Source organism: Ictalurus punctatus, chromosome 21 (genome assembly GCF_001660625.3).
Source record: "Ictalurus punctatus breed USDA103 chromosome 21, Coco_2.0, whole genome shotgun sequence".
In the NCBI taxonomy this organism is placed as follows: Eukaryota; Metazoa; Chordata; class Actinopteri; order Siluriformes; family Ictaluridae; genus Ictalurus; species Ictalurus punctatus.
The window spans coordinates 3,433,397-3,449,707 of record NC_030436.2 but is presented as its reverse complement, the minus strand read 5'-3'; the positions used below and the strand labels follow the sequence as shown (position 1 = coordinate 3,449,707).

Below are 16,311 nucleotides of genomic sequence, written 5' to 3'. Positions count from 1 at the left end.
CAGCACGGGGAGAACTAATGCCAATGTTTTTTTTGTTAATTCAGTGTGCTCTCCTGTAAAGAAAATGAGCCTGACAAGCTGACTAAGCACTCATCTGCTACACTTACAGCTCGCTTTATAGTGTTGTGGTACTCGAGACTGGTCTTGAGACCACAGATCAATGGTCTCAGTCTTGTCATAAACATGGGTGAAACGTCACTCGGTCTATAAAAACTCTAAATATATTTACAACACCACCCAAGAGTATAACCTCATTTCCACGTACAAGTACTTGGTAATGTTCCTGTTACAGTACAGAATGTAAATGCATGTGGAGTTGCTGTGTATATATATATATATATATATATAAAATACCTCCAAATTTCAAGTGTCTATGTTTCAAAACGCTTCATCTTCGCATGCTTCAAAGAATACAGAGCGCAAGTATTTGTAGTGCACAGCTGTATTCGGTCTCGAAGTCGTATGAGCCAAGACGAATTGTGTAATTAATGCATTTTATTCACCTGCTGGGTGTTTAAATCAAAGCTTTCATTTGCAAATCTTTACATGTGCTGTACTGCTTCCTGTAGCATTTCTTTTTAAAGAAAAAAAGAATCATTTTCTTTGAATAACTAGCAAACGTTTTCATTAACCGGACGCGTGCTCCCTAACGACGCTTCGGCGGTTGATAGAGGAATAGGTTATGTTTAACGTTAGGCCTGTCAGGATAATTACAGTACGCACTTATCGCACGGTATATGGACACGACCTCGATCATTTTTGCTGGACTTCATATCGCCCAATGTGTTTACAGGCACGTTTCTTCACATGACAATGAACGTCACCGAGATTTCAGCCCTTCGTGCTGCTTCTGTCCTCTCGTCTGCTCTGGGGCTGTCAAATTAAAAAGTCGAACTTCGGATATTTGTTCAATTCAAGATAAAAATGCACATTTGCTGGAGTAAGATGTGCAGCAAGCACTAGCACCGCTGGCGGCTGTGGATCAGGTGGTCGAGCGGGTCGTCCACTAATCGTACGGTTGGCGGTTCGATTCCCGGCCCACGTGACTCCACATGCCGAAGTGTCCTTGGGCAAGACACTGAACCCCAAGTTGCTCCCGATGGCAAGTTAGCGCCTTGCATGGCAGCTCTGCTACCATTGGTGTGTGAGTGTGTGTGTGATGGGTGAATGAGACACAGTATAAAAGCGCTATATAAGTGCGCCATTTACCATTTAGCACCGACAATGTCTTCCGAAGAAGAAAAATCTATAAAGGAGAGCTCTAGTGTTTCAAATCTTCCAGACGCTGTCAATAACGTCGGGGATTGAGCCGCTTAAGCGGCATGAGCTGAAGCTGAACAGTGAATGAACACCAGTAAGCTGAAGCGCTTTACTAGCGGGTTACGCCACCCAACGCGGTCGGAATATTCTAAAGACTTAAATTGCTCTTTGAAAGGGTGTACTTGCATAAAATGGACTTCAAATCACAACCCCAGTTCCAAAAATGTTGGGACGCTGTGTAAAATGTAGACAAATGTGTATGAAAACAGAATACAACGATTTGCAAATCTGATAAACCCGTAGGTTCTTCACAGCAGAACATAGAAAACATATCAAATGTTTAAACTGAGGAAATGTGCCGTTTTAATGAAAAAATAAGGGTCATTTTGAATTTGATGGCTGCAACATGTCTCAAAAATGTTGGGACAGGGGCAACAAAAGGCTGGAAAAGTAAGTGTTATTAAAAAGAAACAGCTGGAGGAACATTTTGCAACTAATTAGGTTAATGGGCAACAGGTCAGTAACATGACTGGGTATAAAACGTACCAACCAATTTCCTTCTAAATCAAATCAAACCCGAGGTCTACTGATCTACTGCGTTTTTAAAACGCAAAAGGGCCGTCACACCAAATATTGACTTTGTTAATTATATTACTGTTTGCTGCGCTTTATATGAGATTTTTTTTTTAAACGTAGAAACATTTAACACTTCGCTTTACGGCATGTCTTCGCATGTGGCGAAGACTTTTGTACAGTACTGTCAAAAACAGACATTTCAGCATGACATATATGATGCATTACACTGGCACTAGACTCGAGTGGGGGGGGAGAGAAGACGATGAAAACAAAACAAAAAGTCCAGGATCAGAACTGTGCACAACTGAGACTCATCGAATCTCCTGTGTAACTCCTAAATACAGTAAGTGTGTAGTCACGCACACTTAATTCTTAATACAGCCCGTTTATGTTGAAATGTGATGCTACTGCATGCTATAGTGGAAGTGGAAAGCTCACTGAAGTGATAGAAGCAGCTTGAAACGATATAAAAAGCAGCCATTAAGACTGTACACCGTGCAGCAGTTTTGCAAGTTATGTATTAAGATAAAACACATCAGTTGCCTTGGTAGTTTTTCACTTCGTATATATTAATGTCTCACCACTACCTGGCCTCTAAAACAACATACAGTGCCCTTCATATGAATTCACAGGGGTGCCAATAATTGTTGCACACCTATATTTACGAAAGATTTTGCTGTTTGATGAACCTGTGTTGTGTCTGATATCCGTGAGAGCAGAGTATTTTTGTGGTTTTATTTATTTATTTATTTATTTATTTATTTTACAGCCTTCTTTGCTCATATTTACCAAAGGGTGCCAATATTAGTGGAGGGCGCTGTATGTACGAGACCTGAATTTTTCATTAACACTGAGAGTTTGTGCTGAATAGATGAGCACAAAGACGTGTTTTGAAAGCATGTCTGCCAAGTAAGCCCATGCCTCTTGTTCGAGATGACATCACGTCTTTGTTTCACATCTAAAGATCAACCCGGATTTTCTGGGAAATACACGAGTAACAGACGAGTGACTCAGACACGGTCAAAATAAGAGATAAAAGCGTTTAGAATCATGCTTTTGTTACATTTTTTCAAAAAAAAAAAAGATCTGGAGTTAAAAACTTGTTTGTTAAATCTCCTCAATCGGTGACGTCATTGGTCATGAGCCGTGCGTCCGGCTGGTCACGTACGGATAGAAGAAGAGAAAAAGGGATGGACTTTCTGGATGACTGCACTCACTAACCTGATGTGGGACGAGGCCAAGTGAGGTCGGCGGTTCGTTCATGCGATCATCGCTGCTACTCGCCACCGCGTAGCCTCTGCAAAACAGAGAGAGAGGACGAAAATAGAGAGATGACACACAACGAATATAAAAGCCTCTCTGGATTGCTCCGTCTTTCAGATTCTCATTCCATGCATCAGTTCCCTTGAAATCCATTTATATTTCAGTTGACTGATCTGAGAGTAAGCCTCTCTCGCTCACTCTCTCTCTCTCTCTCTCTTCACCACACTTCCTGAAGATATAAACATCCTACCAGGGTTGCAGAAAAAACACCAAACACCCCCAATGAACAATGTTCAGATAAAGATCTTCCGACATTTTTCCACAGTTAGTTTATTTTCTATCATATTATATTTAACAAAAGAAATACGTAACGAAATCATTCTCATGGCTGGATGAGAAAGCTGTCGCAAGCCTGTGATGGACGTTAACAGGAAACACGGCAAGTACATCACACACGAGACCGTTGCCAAACTTATGAACAAATTCAAAAAGGCCGGAAGTGCTGCGGACCCATCGAGAAGTCGTCCACGAACATCCACTGACGAAGGGACGACTTCTGTGGTAATGGCGTACCGTACGTAGTCCCCTATGTATGGAGTCATTTTTGGGACACCCTGTAGAATCACAGCACTAATTACTGCTGATGTCATTCCCCTCGGAGGCAGACGTTTTTAATGAGCCCGGGTGAGATTCCGATGTCATGTAATTATTTCAGATAGAGTCGTTAAATTGAGAATCAAATAAATAAGCACGACAAATATTCATTTTATGACGGACATGTTAACAGGCTTTTAAAAATACACGGCGAATGGCGGATTTTTCATTGTTTCTTGAGACCTCGTAATAATTCCAGACTGCCGATGACATGACCGTAGCGCTGACGTCATCACGTGTTTTACGTGCTCGCGTTTCACGTCATCAAACTGCGATCGGTTTCGTGAGCTCGGCCAAATTTACAGACTAACGATCGAGTCATAGGAGGCGATTATCCGATCGGCGGCCGGTCGTTCGGAGCGTCCCTAACAGATACCGCATGTCGAAAAAGCCGACATTTTCCACGAGGCGTACTTTTCGAACTGCCCGGACAACTGAATCAACATCGTCTACTCTGTTTACTTTAGAGGTCAAAAAATGTACGTGTTATTGACTTAAAAAGGTCTCATTTACCAGCAGACTTCCCAAACGAAAGACCTTGCGAAAACAATTTCCTGCAGTTGCAGTTTTGCCAATTCGCGAAGTTTTCTGCAAAAAAGGTCAAAAATAAATAAATAAATAAATAAATGAAAACAGCAAATTGCATGGCGGATTTTTTTTTTTAAAAGCCACACCAAAATCCGCATTTTTGGCCACACCAATCACAACAAAACTCCACAAAATCCTGTAAGGAATGCTGAAATATGTGTAGGCACAATTTTTACAAGCAAGCTTAATGAACACAGGAGCATTCCCAAATACCTTTTACTGAACAGTTGAAGTATAACATGAATCTTCAGTGGCTGAACTGACAAAGTAATCAGTGAAACGCTGAAAACAGCTACAATTTCATTTCAGATTAAGCTTTGCTTTCAGTGGCGTTATTATGCTCGGTTTATGTATTAAAACAACAATTATTTCAGGCAAAAAGCACTGTGATTTCTGACTTTTCACAAATATCAGAGCCAGACATTTTAGCCGCTACTCTAAAATGAAAAAGACAAGAGTCTCCCTCGGTTATGTTCCATCCTTTGTTGCAGATCCTTTTATTCAGCCCCCGATCCGTCTCTCACACAATCATTTAATGCACCTGAAGAGATAAAAGATATCGGCTCTGTCTAGTGAAACGGCAATGGCTCTATTTACATTGAAATCCATACATACACTAGGGAGAGTAGGCATGTTATGAGGAAATGCACAAAAGGAATGCAGAGAGAGAGATAAATATACTGATAGATGCTAAGGTATTTTTGCTAGATACTTAAGAAGTTTACTCTGTGTGCAATTTCAGCAGACTTTTAAGTTTTGTCGTTTATTTATTTATTTATTTTTTTACTCATCACACTCTGCGAAATGGATTACATCAATCAAATTTCCAATAAAAACAACTCTCAACGCTCCTTACACGTTTATTCATCCCTTGAAAGTACTTGTTACGAATCAATCGAATGGTCTCAGTTTAGCACCCAGTCATTTCAGTATAGCATCCGATCAAGTTTATCAGGAAGAAAAAAAGATGATATGAAGAACTGTACTCATTTGTGATCGGCAGTGGCCTTTTCATGCTACGAGGTAAAGTTGAATCTATAGATATCCGTGTGCAGTTTAACCATGGGCAAGCCTGCAGTGTTTACCTTGAGGATGTGCAGCCCTGGCCATCCGTCAGTAAAATACTACAACATGCTAGAGTAAGCAAAGACTATAAAATGAGGCGTCGTCTTTGCGTCCCTAAAAGGCATGATCTGTCTAGTTTGAAAAAGCATGCAAGTTCTGCAGATTTACTCAAACTAATTGGTTATATTTCGCTTGGGCCAGTTTAAACTAGTACTGATTCCAGAAGCTATCATAAAGGCAGCAATGGCACTTGAGTCCATTTTTAGTTGGATACCTTCACTTTTACTCGTGTAAGGTTTTGACAAACCACCTCTGCACATTCCACTGCACATATTGGAATGTTTTTCCGATTGCACTCTTTTAAGTTTAACTGATATATTATTATTTATATTTATATTCCTCAATCAATCATTCAATGCCTATTTATCTCACGGGAGCTAAATAGGCATTGAGCGTAAAGTTATCCGCTACAAAAGCATTTTAAAAGCTTAGTTTACTCTGCTTTTGCTTACTTCTGGGTTCTAAAGTGGAAGTGTGAAAAGGGTCCATTAAACTAATGGATTCATTTGTTGGCCCAGACAGGAAAGTGGTTGATGGTTAGCTAAGTATAGCGTATATGAGGAAGGTGTTTTAAAAAAAAAAAAATTTATCTATTGATTTTTTTGTCCATTTAAAAGAAAAGACTGAGTTGGGAGATGTGTATGTGTGGATGTGATATAGCTCTCACCCTTCTGGGTGCTGCAGGATGGAGACCATCAGCTCAACAGCCAGCGCGCCGGCAATCATGGCCAAACCAGGCCGGCTCACCGTACACTGCTGATCCAGAGTCCTGTCCCTGGTCGACTGGATTAAAAAAATAAATAATAATAATTAATTAAAACAAACAATTAAAAAAATAAATATATAGGGCTGCAACTGACGATTATTTTCATAATCGATTAGTTGGCCAATTACTTTTTCGAGTAATCGATTAGGGGCAAAGTTTCAGTACCATTTTCTCATTTATTTAAAATAATATTTAAAAACTGAGTGTTACAAATTCCATGCTTTTTTTTCATCTATAAAAAGTAATACATAAATACATCCACATATATATATATATATATATATATGAATGAACAGATGACATGGGATTGGGTGGATAGATGGGTAGATGAATGGAATTGAACGGATTTTTTTAGATTAATAGATAGGAGGATACACAAGATTGGATTTTTTGGAGTGATGGATCAAATTGAACTGATTTTTTGGATGGCTGGATGAGTCTTAATGGATATTATGGACAAATGGATGAATGTATTTGTGGCTGGATAAATACGACAATGGATGGAAAGATGGATGGATGGATGGATATGGACCTATTTTGGGATGGATATGGACCGATTTTGGGATGGATGTATGGATATGGACCGATTTTGGGATGGATGTATGGATATGGACCTATTTTGGGATGGATGTATAGAATAAAATAGAATATGGACCTATTTTGGGATGGATGTATGGATGGATGGATATGGACCTATTTTGGGATGGATGTATAGATGGATGGATATGGACCTATTTTGGGATGGATATGGACCGATTTTGGGATGGATGTATGGATATGGACCTATTTTGGAATGGATGTATGGATGGATGGATATGGACCGATTTTGGGATGGATGTATGGATGGATGGATATGGACCGATTTTGGGATGGATGGATAGATGGATGGATATGGACCGATTTTGGGATGGATGTATAGAATAAAATAGGATATGGACCTATTTTGGGATGGATGTATGGACATGGACCTATTTTGGGATGGATGTATGGATGGATGGATATGGACCGATTTTGGGATGGATGTATGGATATGGACCTATTTTGGTATGGATGTATGGATATGGACCTATTTTGGGATGGATGGATGGATATGGACCTATTTTGGGATGGATGGATGGATGGATGGATATGGACCTATTTTGGGATGGATGTATGGATGGATGGATATGGACCGATTTTGGGATGGATGTATAGATGTATGGATACGGACCTATTTTGGGATGGATGGATGGATGGATATGGACCTATTTTGGGATGGATGTATGGATGGATGGATATGGACCGATTTTGGGATGGATGTATAGAATAAAATAGGATATGGACCTATTTTGGGAAGGATGTATGGATGGATGGATATGGACCGATTTTGGGATGGATGTATGGATGGACGGATATGGACCGATTTTGGGATGGATGTATGGATGGACGGATATGGACCGATTTTGGGATGGATGTATGGATGGACGGATATGGACCGATTTTGGGATGGATGCATGGATGGATGGATATGGACCGATTTTGAGATGGATGTATGGATATGGACCGATTTTGGGATGGATGTATAGATGGATGGATATGGACCGATTTTGGGATGGATGGATGGATCAAGATACATTTCTTGGATACTACCATTAAATCAGAACTAATGATTATCAAAGGAAACATGGAAACTCACATCTCCAGGGGCAACAACATCATTGCAGAAGTAACAGCCCAGTCGATAGCCAGGTATGTTGGAGAACAGAGACATTCCTGAAAATATGAACAGTGCAAGCTTTAATAAAATCATAAATGAAATACATTGTGCCATCATCTGCTATTATTTGTTCTTTAATGGCAAAGACATGGCAGGCGCGTTGGTCTGAGCACATATTCATGAAATGCAGGCTTGATTATACTTCCACATTCTCATTACAGTACAGTATAAGGCAGTAAGTCTAGAGCACGGTACTGAACTGTTAGTTTTACTAACTCACTCCTCCACTGTCCAAAAAAAGACTTTAATGACTTCTAATGATCTTATGCTGTGTTCACATGCTTTTTGGAAAATCATACAGTATATACATTCAGATTCTCATCAGGAGACCCATGAAATGAAAGATCCAGAGGCAATGATATTGCTCAATCGGCCAATCACGCGGCAGCAGCACAACACAGAAAATCATGCTTATACAGGACATGAGCGTCAGTTAATGTTCACATCAAACGTCAGAATGGGAAAAAGTGATCTCAGTTACTTGAACCATGGCGTGATTGTTGGTGTCATATGCGCTAACATTTATTCACTTCAGAAACTGCTCATCATGGGATTTTTAATGCGCAACACCCTTTACAACCGTGGTGAACCGAAAACATTAATGTGGATGAGCTAAACCATCAGATTTCACTCCATAGCCTTTCTGATTTGTTGCTGACCATGTGCATTCCTTCATAGAAACAATTTACCCATCTTACAACTGCTACTTCCAGCATGATAATGCACAATGTCACAAAGCACGAGTCCTCTAAAAAACTGCTTCCATGAACATGACGATGAGTTCACCAGTCACCAGATCCTAATCCAATTGAGCACCTTTGGGACGTGGTAGAACGGGAGAGTTGCAAGATGAATGTGCAGCTGACAAATCTACAGCAATAACGCGATGCAATCATGTCAACATGCTCCCAACACTTGGGTACAATAATCTATACAACAAAGAACTGAGGCTGTATTGAGAGCAAAAGTTGGGCCATAACGAGTATTAGTATGGCGGTGGCTGGTGAGTGTGCATTTTTGCACAGTTATGCTTATAGCACAACATCATAACTTCCAAAAATACAATTCAGACTTATTATAGAGTAATTAATATTCTTATCAGACGGTCATTTATAAAAACAGATTACTTTATCATGTCAAAGACGAAGCGTTGCGTTAAATGTGACATCTAATAAACTTGCGGATCATCCCCAATTTCCCCTTTTGTAATTGCGACTTCATTGGATGTTCAATTCAATGAAAACTTCCCCGTTTCCAATACCACTTGAACGCAACAACAGGTGTAATTCACACACAGTTGTATAAAAATGCCATTCTCAGCACTCAGAAATGAACACCAATGAAAAGAGAAAAAAAAAAAAAAAAGTTTCTAACACAAATGTTTCTAATAGAGTGGGCTGAAAATCTTTTCAAATAACCTCTAGCACCTGTTATTTGAAAAGCAGAAGCAGAAACATATTCTAAATCATTTCCTTCCAGCTCCTGCTTTTCCACCTAAACTGAACATAAACACTGGGTGTAGGTTTATGTCTTTAACATGTTCAAGTTCAACACATGGAAAGGTACCGTAGTTTACTACTACCAGACATTTAAAAATGACCTGAATGGGTAAAAGCCTTTCCAAACAATCTCCTCAAATCATCATTTAAAAAACTTGAAGCATTCTAAATAAACTTTTATTGGTTTTCAGCCAAGCAGAAAAGAAAAAAAAAATTGGGTGTATAGTACTTTTTTTTTTATTTCTGGAATCTCCATTTTATTCTGAAACTCAAACACACCTAAAAGGGATAGACGGAAAACAGATCTAATTATAGAGGAATAGAGGGAAATGAAATCTGTGATTGCGCTGCCTTGAGGTTAATGTTGGTCTTGTGGGCTAAACTCTGCAGTACAAAGTTGAATAATTGGGGATATTCCAGTGTCTACCTGTACTTCACCAGAATTCTTTTCACCAGATTTCCTCTCGCCAATCACGAGTCAGAAAACACTTGTTCCTCCGACACAGCCTTCAAAATTGGTTGAGTCCGAGTGACATAACAAGTTAAATCTAAACTAATCAATGAAAGCTTTGTACCAGGTACATTGATACAAAGATAGAGGCGCGTCAATCAAACATGCTTGTTTGAATAGACGGCCACACCCATTAGGGAAACTTTCAAATCCGTCGGATCAGTGTGTTTAACTAGTGTTTGACCGATATTTGATCAGATTTCTATGCTAGATTTTTCCTTGATGTTTAAACTAGAGATGCAGCAGTACTGATAGTGGTATCGGGTATTAGTCCAATACTGTGCTCATTTACTCATTAAAAAATCATCCGAATACCAATTACACAATACCATGTGGTATAATCCTAGTGAACGTTGGCATGCTAATAAACAGATGACACAAAATGACAACAATCTGGAAGTATTTCACAATTAATGATGGCAGTCGATGAGTTCACTGCGAGCAGCACAACAGCAACAGAAGGTCTCCAGGCAACGCTAGGTGAGTGAAAATAACAATGCTTAACCGGTATGTTGTATGTTGATGATGAGCTGCTATGACAACAAGTGATTCTTACGCAATGAAAACAAAAACGTACTTCACTTACAGCTGTACAAATTAAAAACAAAACGGGCAATTCTCCACTGCATCGGTTTTAAAATGAACTAGCTTATGTTATAAAGAAATTTCATGGCCACTATTGTCCCTGAGAGTTTAATACTAAGTAGGTTGTTCATGTCAGTATCTGTATCGGTAATGACGAGTAGAAGAAACCTGTACTCATACTTGTACTCGGTCTGAAGAAATAGTACAGTAATAGTAATAAGTAATAGTAATGGGGGGTGGGGGCGGAGTTAACATACGTGGTATATCATATGGAGATCAAGAACATCTTGTTCTTACAGTTAGAGACTATTGCTCATGTTTTTCCATGCTAACATCTGGTCAGTGGTTTTTCTACAGTGGAATGGTATGTTATTTCTGCTGAATGAATAAATGTAAATGTACGCCTGCTGACTGACTGAAAGCTGTTCAAGGGAGAATTTCATAATATTGGCGAAATGGTTGTCCTGGAGAGTGATCGCGAAAATACTACTTTCGCTGGTGCGTTTTTAATGGGTGCAACCAGTTCAAATCTGCCAAACCATTATTTCAGTAATCATAACATTCATTCATTAGAGATGGAACTGTGCACTCTCTTCAATAATTGACTGATTTAAAAAGCCACTAGGATAGATACTAAGGAGTCCTTTCATTCGGTGTCATATTCAATCAACAGGAAATAAAATGACTGAATAACGTGTTCGCTGGTACGATCCGTCCTACCTGGTGTCGCTGGAGTCGAGGCTGAAGAGGAGTCTGATGCACACAAGGATGATGATGCACTGGAGTCTTCAGCGTCGGAGTCTTTGGGTTTCTTAAGGCCATGCCTCATTACAACAAAGGTGTCAAACCCCAGAGCTGCATTAACTACAAGCTGGAAGGGCAGAGACGTTAAGGGACGGATTTGTTTCAGAACGCAATATAGCTACGTTTTTTTCTAACTTTGCTAGCAATTTGAAATGACAGAAAAATGATTTAAACAGCCCACACTCACTGAACAAAAAGCAAGCATGTCTTTATTCTACTACATTTTCTGTACTATAAGATATTTGTGTCTCACTAAAATGTGTTGCAATTTATCGAGTGAGGTCAATTATAGTCTAGAAAAACATGCATTGACTTCTTCACTGATGTATTATTCAGACCAGTAAAAGTTAATATACCTTTCTCTGGCTAGCTGCGATGACTGTGGGGAGCCATCGACTCTCCCGTGTGTCCATAAGCAGGAAGATAACGTCATGTGCTGAGATTAGTGACTCCAACTGTTCCACGTCTTTCTGCGTCTGAGCAATCATCGCTTCAGAAAAACTCACAGGGTGGCCAGGCATGGGGATGCTCATGTTGAATCCTTCAGTATTCTGGAATGGACAGACAAAAGAGGATTTTTTATTATGCAAAATTATATATTTCTTGTATAGTGCAGCATGGTGGTGCAGGGACTTGATCCTGAGGTTTGCATGCGTGTTGCGTGTGTGTCCCGAGATGAGCTGGCATATGTTTCAGTCTCGCTAGGAGAGACAACAGATCTAGCACAATCCTAAAAACAACAAAACTATTAATGAAGATAAACAAATTAATGCATTTTTGCAGGGAAATCCTGCTTTGGGAATGGGGCATGATTGGAGGGAATGGCTGCCCGGATCATGGGTAGCGGTAAAGACGTCGTGGTAGCTCAGTGGTTAAGTGGTAGCTCGAGTGGTAGCTCAGTGGTTAAGATGTTGAACTACTGATCAGAAAGTCATGAGTTCAAATCCCAACACTGCCAAGCTGCCACTGCTGGGCCCTTGAGCAAGGCCCTTAACCCTCAACTGCTCAGTTGCAAAAATGAGATAAATGTAAGTCGCTCTGGATAAGACCGTCTGCCAATCCCATAAATGTAACATGATGTAAATCTGAACCTGAGTGGTGAAATGTTATTAGACATCTGTGCAAGTCATGGACTGCACTTTGTTCAAACACAGCTCGTAAGTGTACTTGGTACCAGAACACCTTGCGCCGAATGATCTTAGACACTTCAGAAATGAATAGAGCGGTCATCTGATCATGAACATTCAGTGATGAGCTGGATTTGTTGCTGGTCAGATTTATCTTGTAAACCCAGGAGAAACTGGCATGAACTTCAGGAAGAGACAAATTTAACACACCTCTGGAAGCTTCTGCCATGTAGTGAATGAAGTTGGGGACATCGAGTCTGAATGGACCATGTTCAATTCCTCGATCGTAGAGTCGGCTGCAATGAACTGTGGCCGGAAGAATGTTGGTGCCTCTCATGGAAGTAACCCTAGAATGCGCTGTTGGACAGCAGTTGGTAGGAAAGCCATTAAGATGGAAAGGAGGGGAATGTTAGAGCCAGAAGGGCTGCAGAATCTACTAAATCAGTTGGAGAAGCAAAATCCCTGGCATGAAAGGAGTTTGGACAGACCATAGAAAAAAGATGTCCTGGCATCATTAAGTGCCTCAGAAGGGGAAGATAAACCATACACAAGCTCTGCTAGGCAAGTGCAGGGGGGTGTTGACCTCTATTGAGGATACTGTTGAGCGATGGAAGAAGTACTTGCCCTCCCTTCAGAAGTCAGCGGCAGAAGCAGCTGGTGTGTTGGAGTCCATCTCTGTGGCTGAGATTACTGAAACCTTCCTGATGGCAAGACTGATGGGATGAATGAGATTTCGCAAGATATGTGGAAAGCACTGGACGAGGTTGTGGCTGTGTGATCTTCACACTCTCTTAAATCCACGAGTGATGGAAAAAGCGAGTGCGAGATTGATAGAGGCCAGCAGTAACAGCAGTGTTACAGCTATTGTAGCAGTCTGTGGTGGTGAAGCAAGAGCTTCATTTGCAGACAAAGCCCTACTTTACTGGTCAATCCACATCTCTATCCTCACCTATGGTCCTGAGCTTTAGACAGTGACTGAAAGAATAAGGACAGAAATTAGGTTCTTCCAAAGGGTTGCAGGGCTTACTCTCCATGATAGGGTGAGGAGCCTGACAATCCAGAAGGACTACGGAGTCGAGAGGCCCCTGGCACGGATGGCCCCTGGTTGGCTAAGTTGTATTAGGTGCATACTACTGGGTGGAAACCCTGGGACAAATCCAGGACCTGCTGCAGAGATTGTATCGCACAGTTGGCTTGGGAACGTCTGGCAATCCCTTAGAAGGAGCTGGAATGTGTGGCTGGTTATAGAGAAGTCTGGACTGACCAACTTAGCCTGTTACCACTGTGATACCCACCAGGAAAAAAAAGAAGGAAAATGAACTAATGAAAAAGAGGACAAAAATACATCTTATAGTCTGGAAAATAAGTAAAGATAAGATAAATAAAAAGATACACAAGCCAAGACGCAATGAACTTGTATACGGCTTTTTGGACTATTAATAGCAGCCTGACTGTATTAAAGTGGGTCACTTTATCACTGCATGGCTTTTCATATACTCTGTTAGGTAAATAAATCACAGACACAGTATAATTAATGATGTCTATTCAGGTCTGCATAATAGTCCCATTACATCTTGTGCACTTCCTTTCATTATTCGTTTCAATTGTAACGTGAAAAATATTTTAATTTTAATATTTTAAATAAAAGTTGTCAACTTTTTTTAAAAAATGACGTAAAGATGACGCAAATGAGACTGAAGTGATTAGTGACTCATTCATCGCTCACATTCTGATGTCTCAACAGTCCCGAAATGAGTATTACCCTAAGGAGGTTTCTGCAGCATGTCTGTGTGCGTGTGTGAGAGCAGGTTGGCGAGGACTAGAGCACTAATTATGGCTGAGATAAGAGCAGAGTCTAATTAGCTCTAATCACACAGGGGTTTTGCAAAGGTAAAGAATGAGTTGCTCATTAGCCAAACAGGAGGAGGCGATCGATGCAGGAAACATCAATAAATTATGAGCCGTGTGTAAACAGAACAGAACTCCAGTTCAGCAGAATGAACCAGCAAGAATTATGCAGAGGAGGACGTGGGGATTTTGGAGTGAGAACTGCTTGAAAACCACACAGACACACAAATAGGAAGTACCATCTTTGTCAGGTCTATGCCTGATTTTTTTTTACTGAATTTTACTATAGCTAAATAATGCAATACCTATGCCTAAAACTAACCCCAGCCTTAACCTCTAATAAACTACTACTATATCCCAAACTACATACTCTAAAAGAGTAAGTAAGTAAGTAAATTTTATTTATATGGCACGTTTAACACGGCGAAGCTGACCAAAGTGCTGAACAGAGAGAGTAAGAAAAGTAAAAGAGAAAACAGAATAACAACCAAAGAAAGACGGACAATAGTAAAAATTTGATTAAAAACGCCTGGGAGAAGAGATATGCTTTCAGCCTCTTTTTAAAAATATTAATTGAGGGTGCAAGGAAGATGGGGCAGTAGTTAAAAGGCTCTGGGTTACTGATCAGAAGGTCAGGAGGTCAAACACCAGCACTGCCAAGCTACCACTGTTGGGCCCTTGAGCAAGGGCCTTAACCCCCAATTGCTCAGTTGTATAAATGTAACTCGCTCTGGATAATGGCGTCTGCCAAATGCCATAAAATGTCAACGTAAAGGTAAAATGGATGTCCATTGGCAATTGATTCCATAAACGAAGGGCGGCGACTGGAAAAGCTCTATCCCCCTTCGTTTTTAAACAAGAACGAGGGACATACAAAAGAAACCTATCATATAACCTAGTATATACCAGGCTACTCCACTACAGGAAGTACTAGCCGCACACTATTTTCACATTCCATTCAGGCCATTGTTTTTGCTGGGGCTTTTTTTTTTTTTTAAATTCGTGATGCAATTTGCGGAATTTTTTGTGCTTTTTTTTTTTTTTTTTGCGGAAAACTACTTGCAATTGCAAGATATCTTTCACAGGGATGTTTGTTGGTAAACGAGACCTTTTAACTGTACTCATGTTTAACGCACGTGAATCGAAGAGAGCTTTGGCTGAATGCACGCCGTGATGAAGTCACATGACACACCTTGGCTGAAATCTACAGGAAATCTGCAGTACCAGACCAGACACTTTATTAGGAACACCTGTATACTTGCTCATTCATGCGATCATTTGGCAGCAGTGCGACGCATAAAATCATACACATACAAATCATGAGCTTCAGTTAGTGTTCACATCAAAAATCAGAATGGGGGGAAAAATGTGACTTTGATCGTGGCATCGTTGCTGGTACAAGATAGGCTGATTTGAAGATTTAAAAAAAACTGTTGATCACCGGGGATTTTCACACATAGTTCTGCAGGCGGAAATGATTTGTTAAATAGACAGGTTATAAGAGAATAGGCAGACTGGTTTGAGCTGACAGGAAGGCTACGGGAATTAAAATACCTTCTCTTTACAACCGTAGTGAGCAGAAAAACATCTGAGTTCACAAAACATCAAATCCCAGGTGTCCACTCCTGTCAGTATTAGTATGGCGTTCCTAATGAAGTGGCCGTGAGCACCTTGTGAATCTCACCAAATGCCCAAAACCTACTTTAAAATGCTACCCATTATAAAAGACCACATGAAACTAGAAGAAATGACTCATTTTTTATCACCTTCCCATGAGAGCTTGATCTAATATTTCAGCTTTTGCAGGGTGTTCCTGATTATTCCAGAATGAGCTTCAGAGGGGTGAATTAGACTCGAGACTCATGCTCGGTCAGAAATAACGCGATCCGTCAATTAGCTTCAAATCTCCACTCGGCATAAGTTCGACATTTCACACGAAATGCTTAGAT

General features: G+C 40.3%; 1 protein-coding gene across 1 annotated transcript in view; it reads right to left on the bottom strand.

The window, feature by feature from the left end:
- Positions 1–16,311, bottom strand: part of atg7 (ATG7 autophagy related 7 homolog (S. cerevisiae)) — a 115,126-nt gene that overhangs the window by 69,417 nt on the left and 29,398 nt on the right. The window contains exons 13-17 of the mRNA XM_017450797.3: positions 11,744–11,938; positions 11,304–11,454; positions 7,908–7,984; positions 6,134–6,249; positions 3,058–3,133 (exon numbers count right to left, since the gene is read on the bottom strand). Of these exons, the coding sequence (XP_017306286.1) occupies positions 3,058–3,133; positions 6,134–6,249; positions 7,908–7,984; positions 11,304–11,454; positions 11,744–11,938 (615 nt within the window). The remainder of the gene's footprint in view (positions 1–3,057; positions 3,134–6,133; positions 6,250–7,907; positions 7,985–11,303; positions 11,455–11,743; positions 11,939–16,311) is intronic.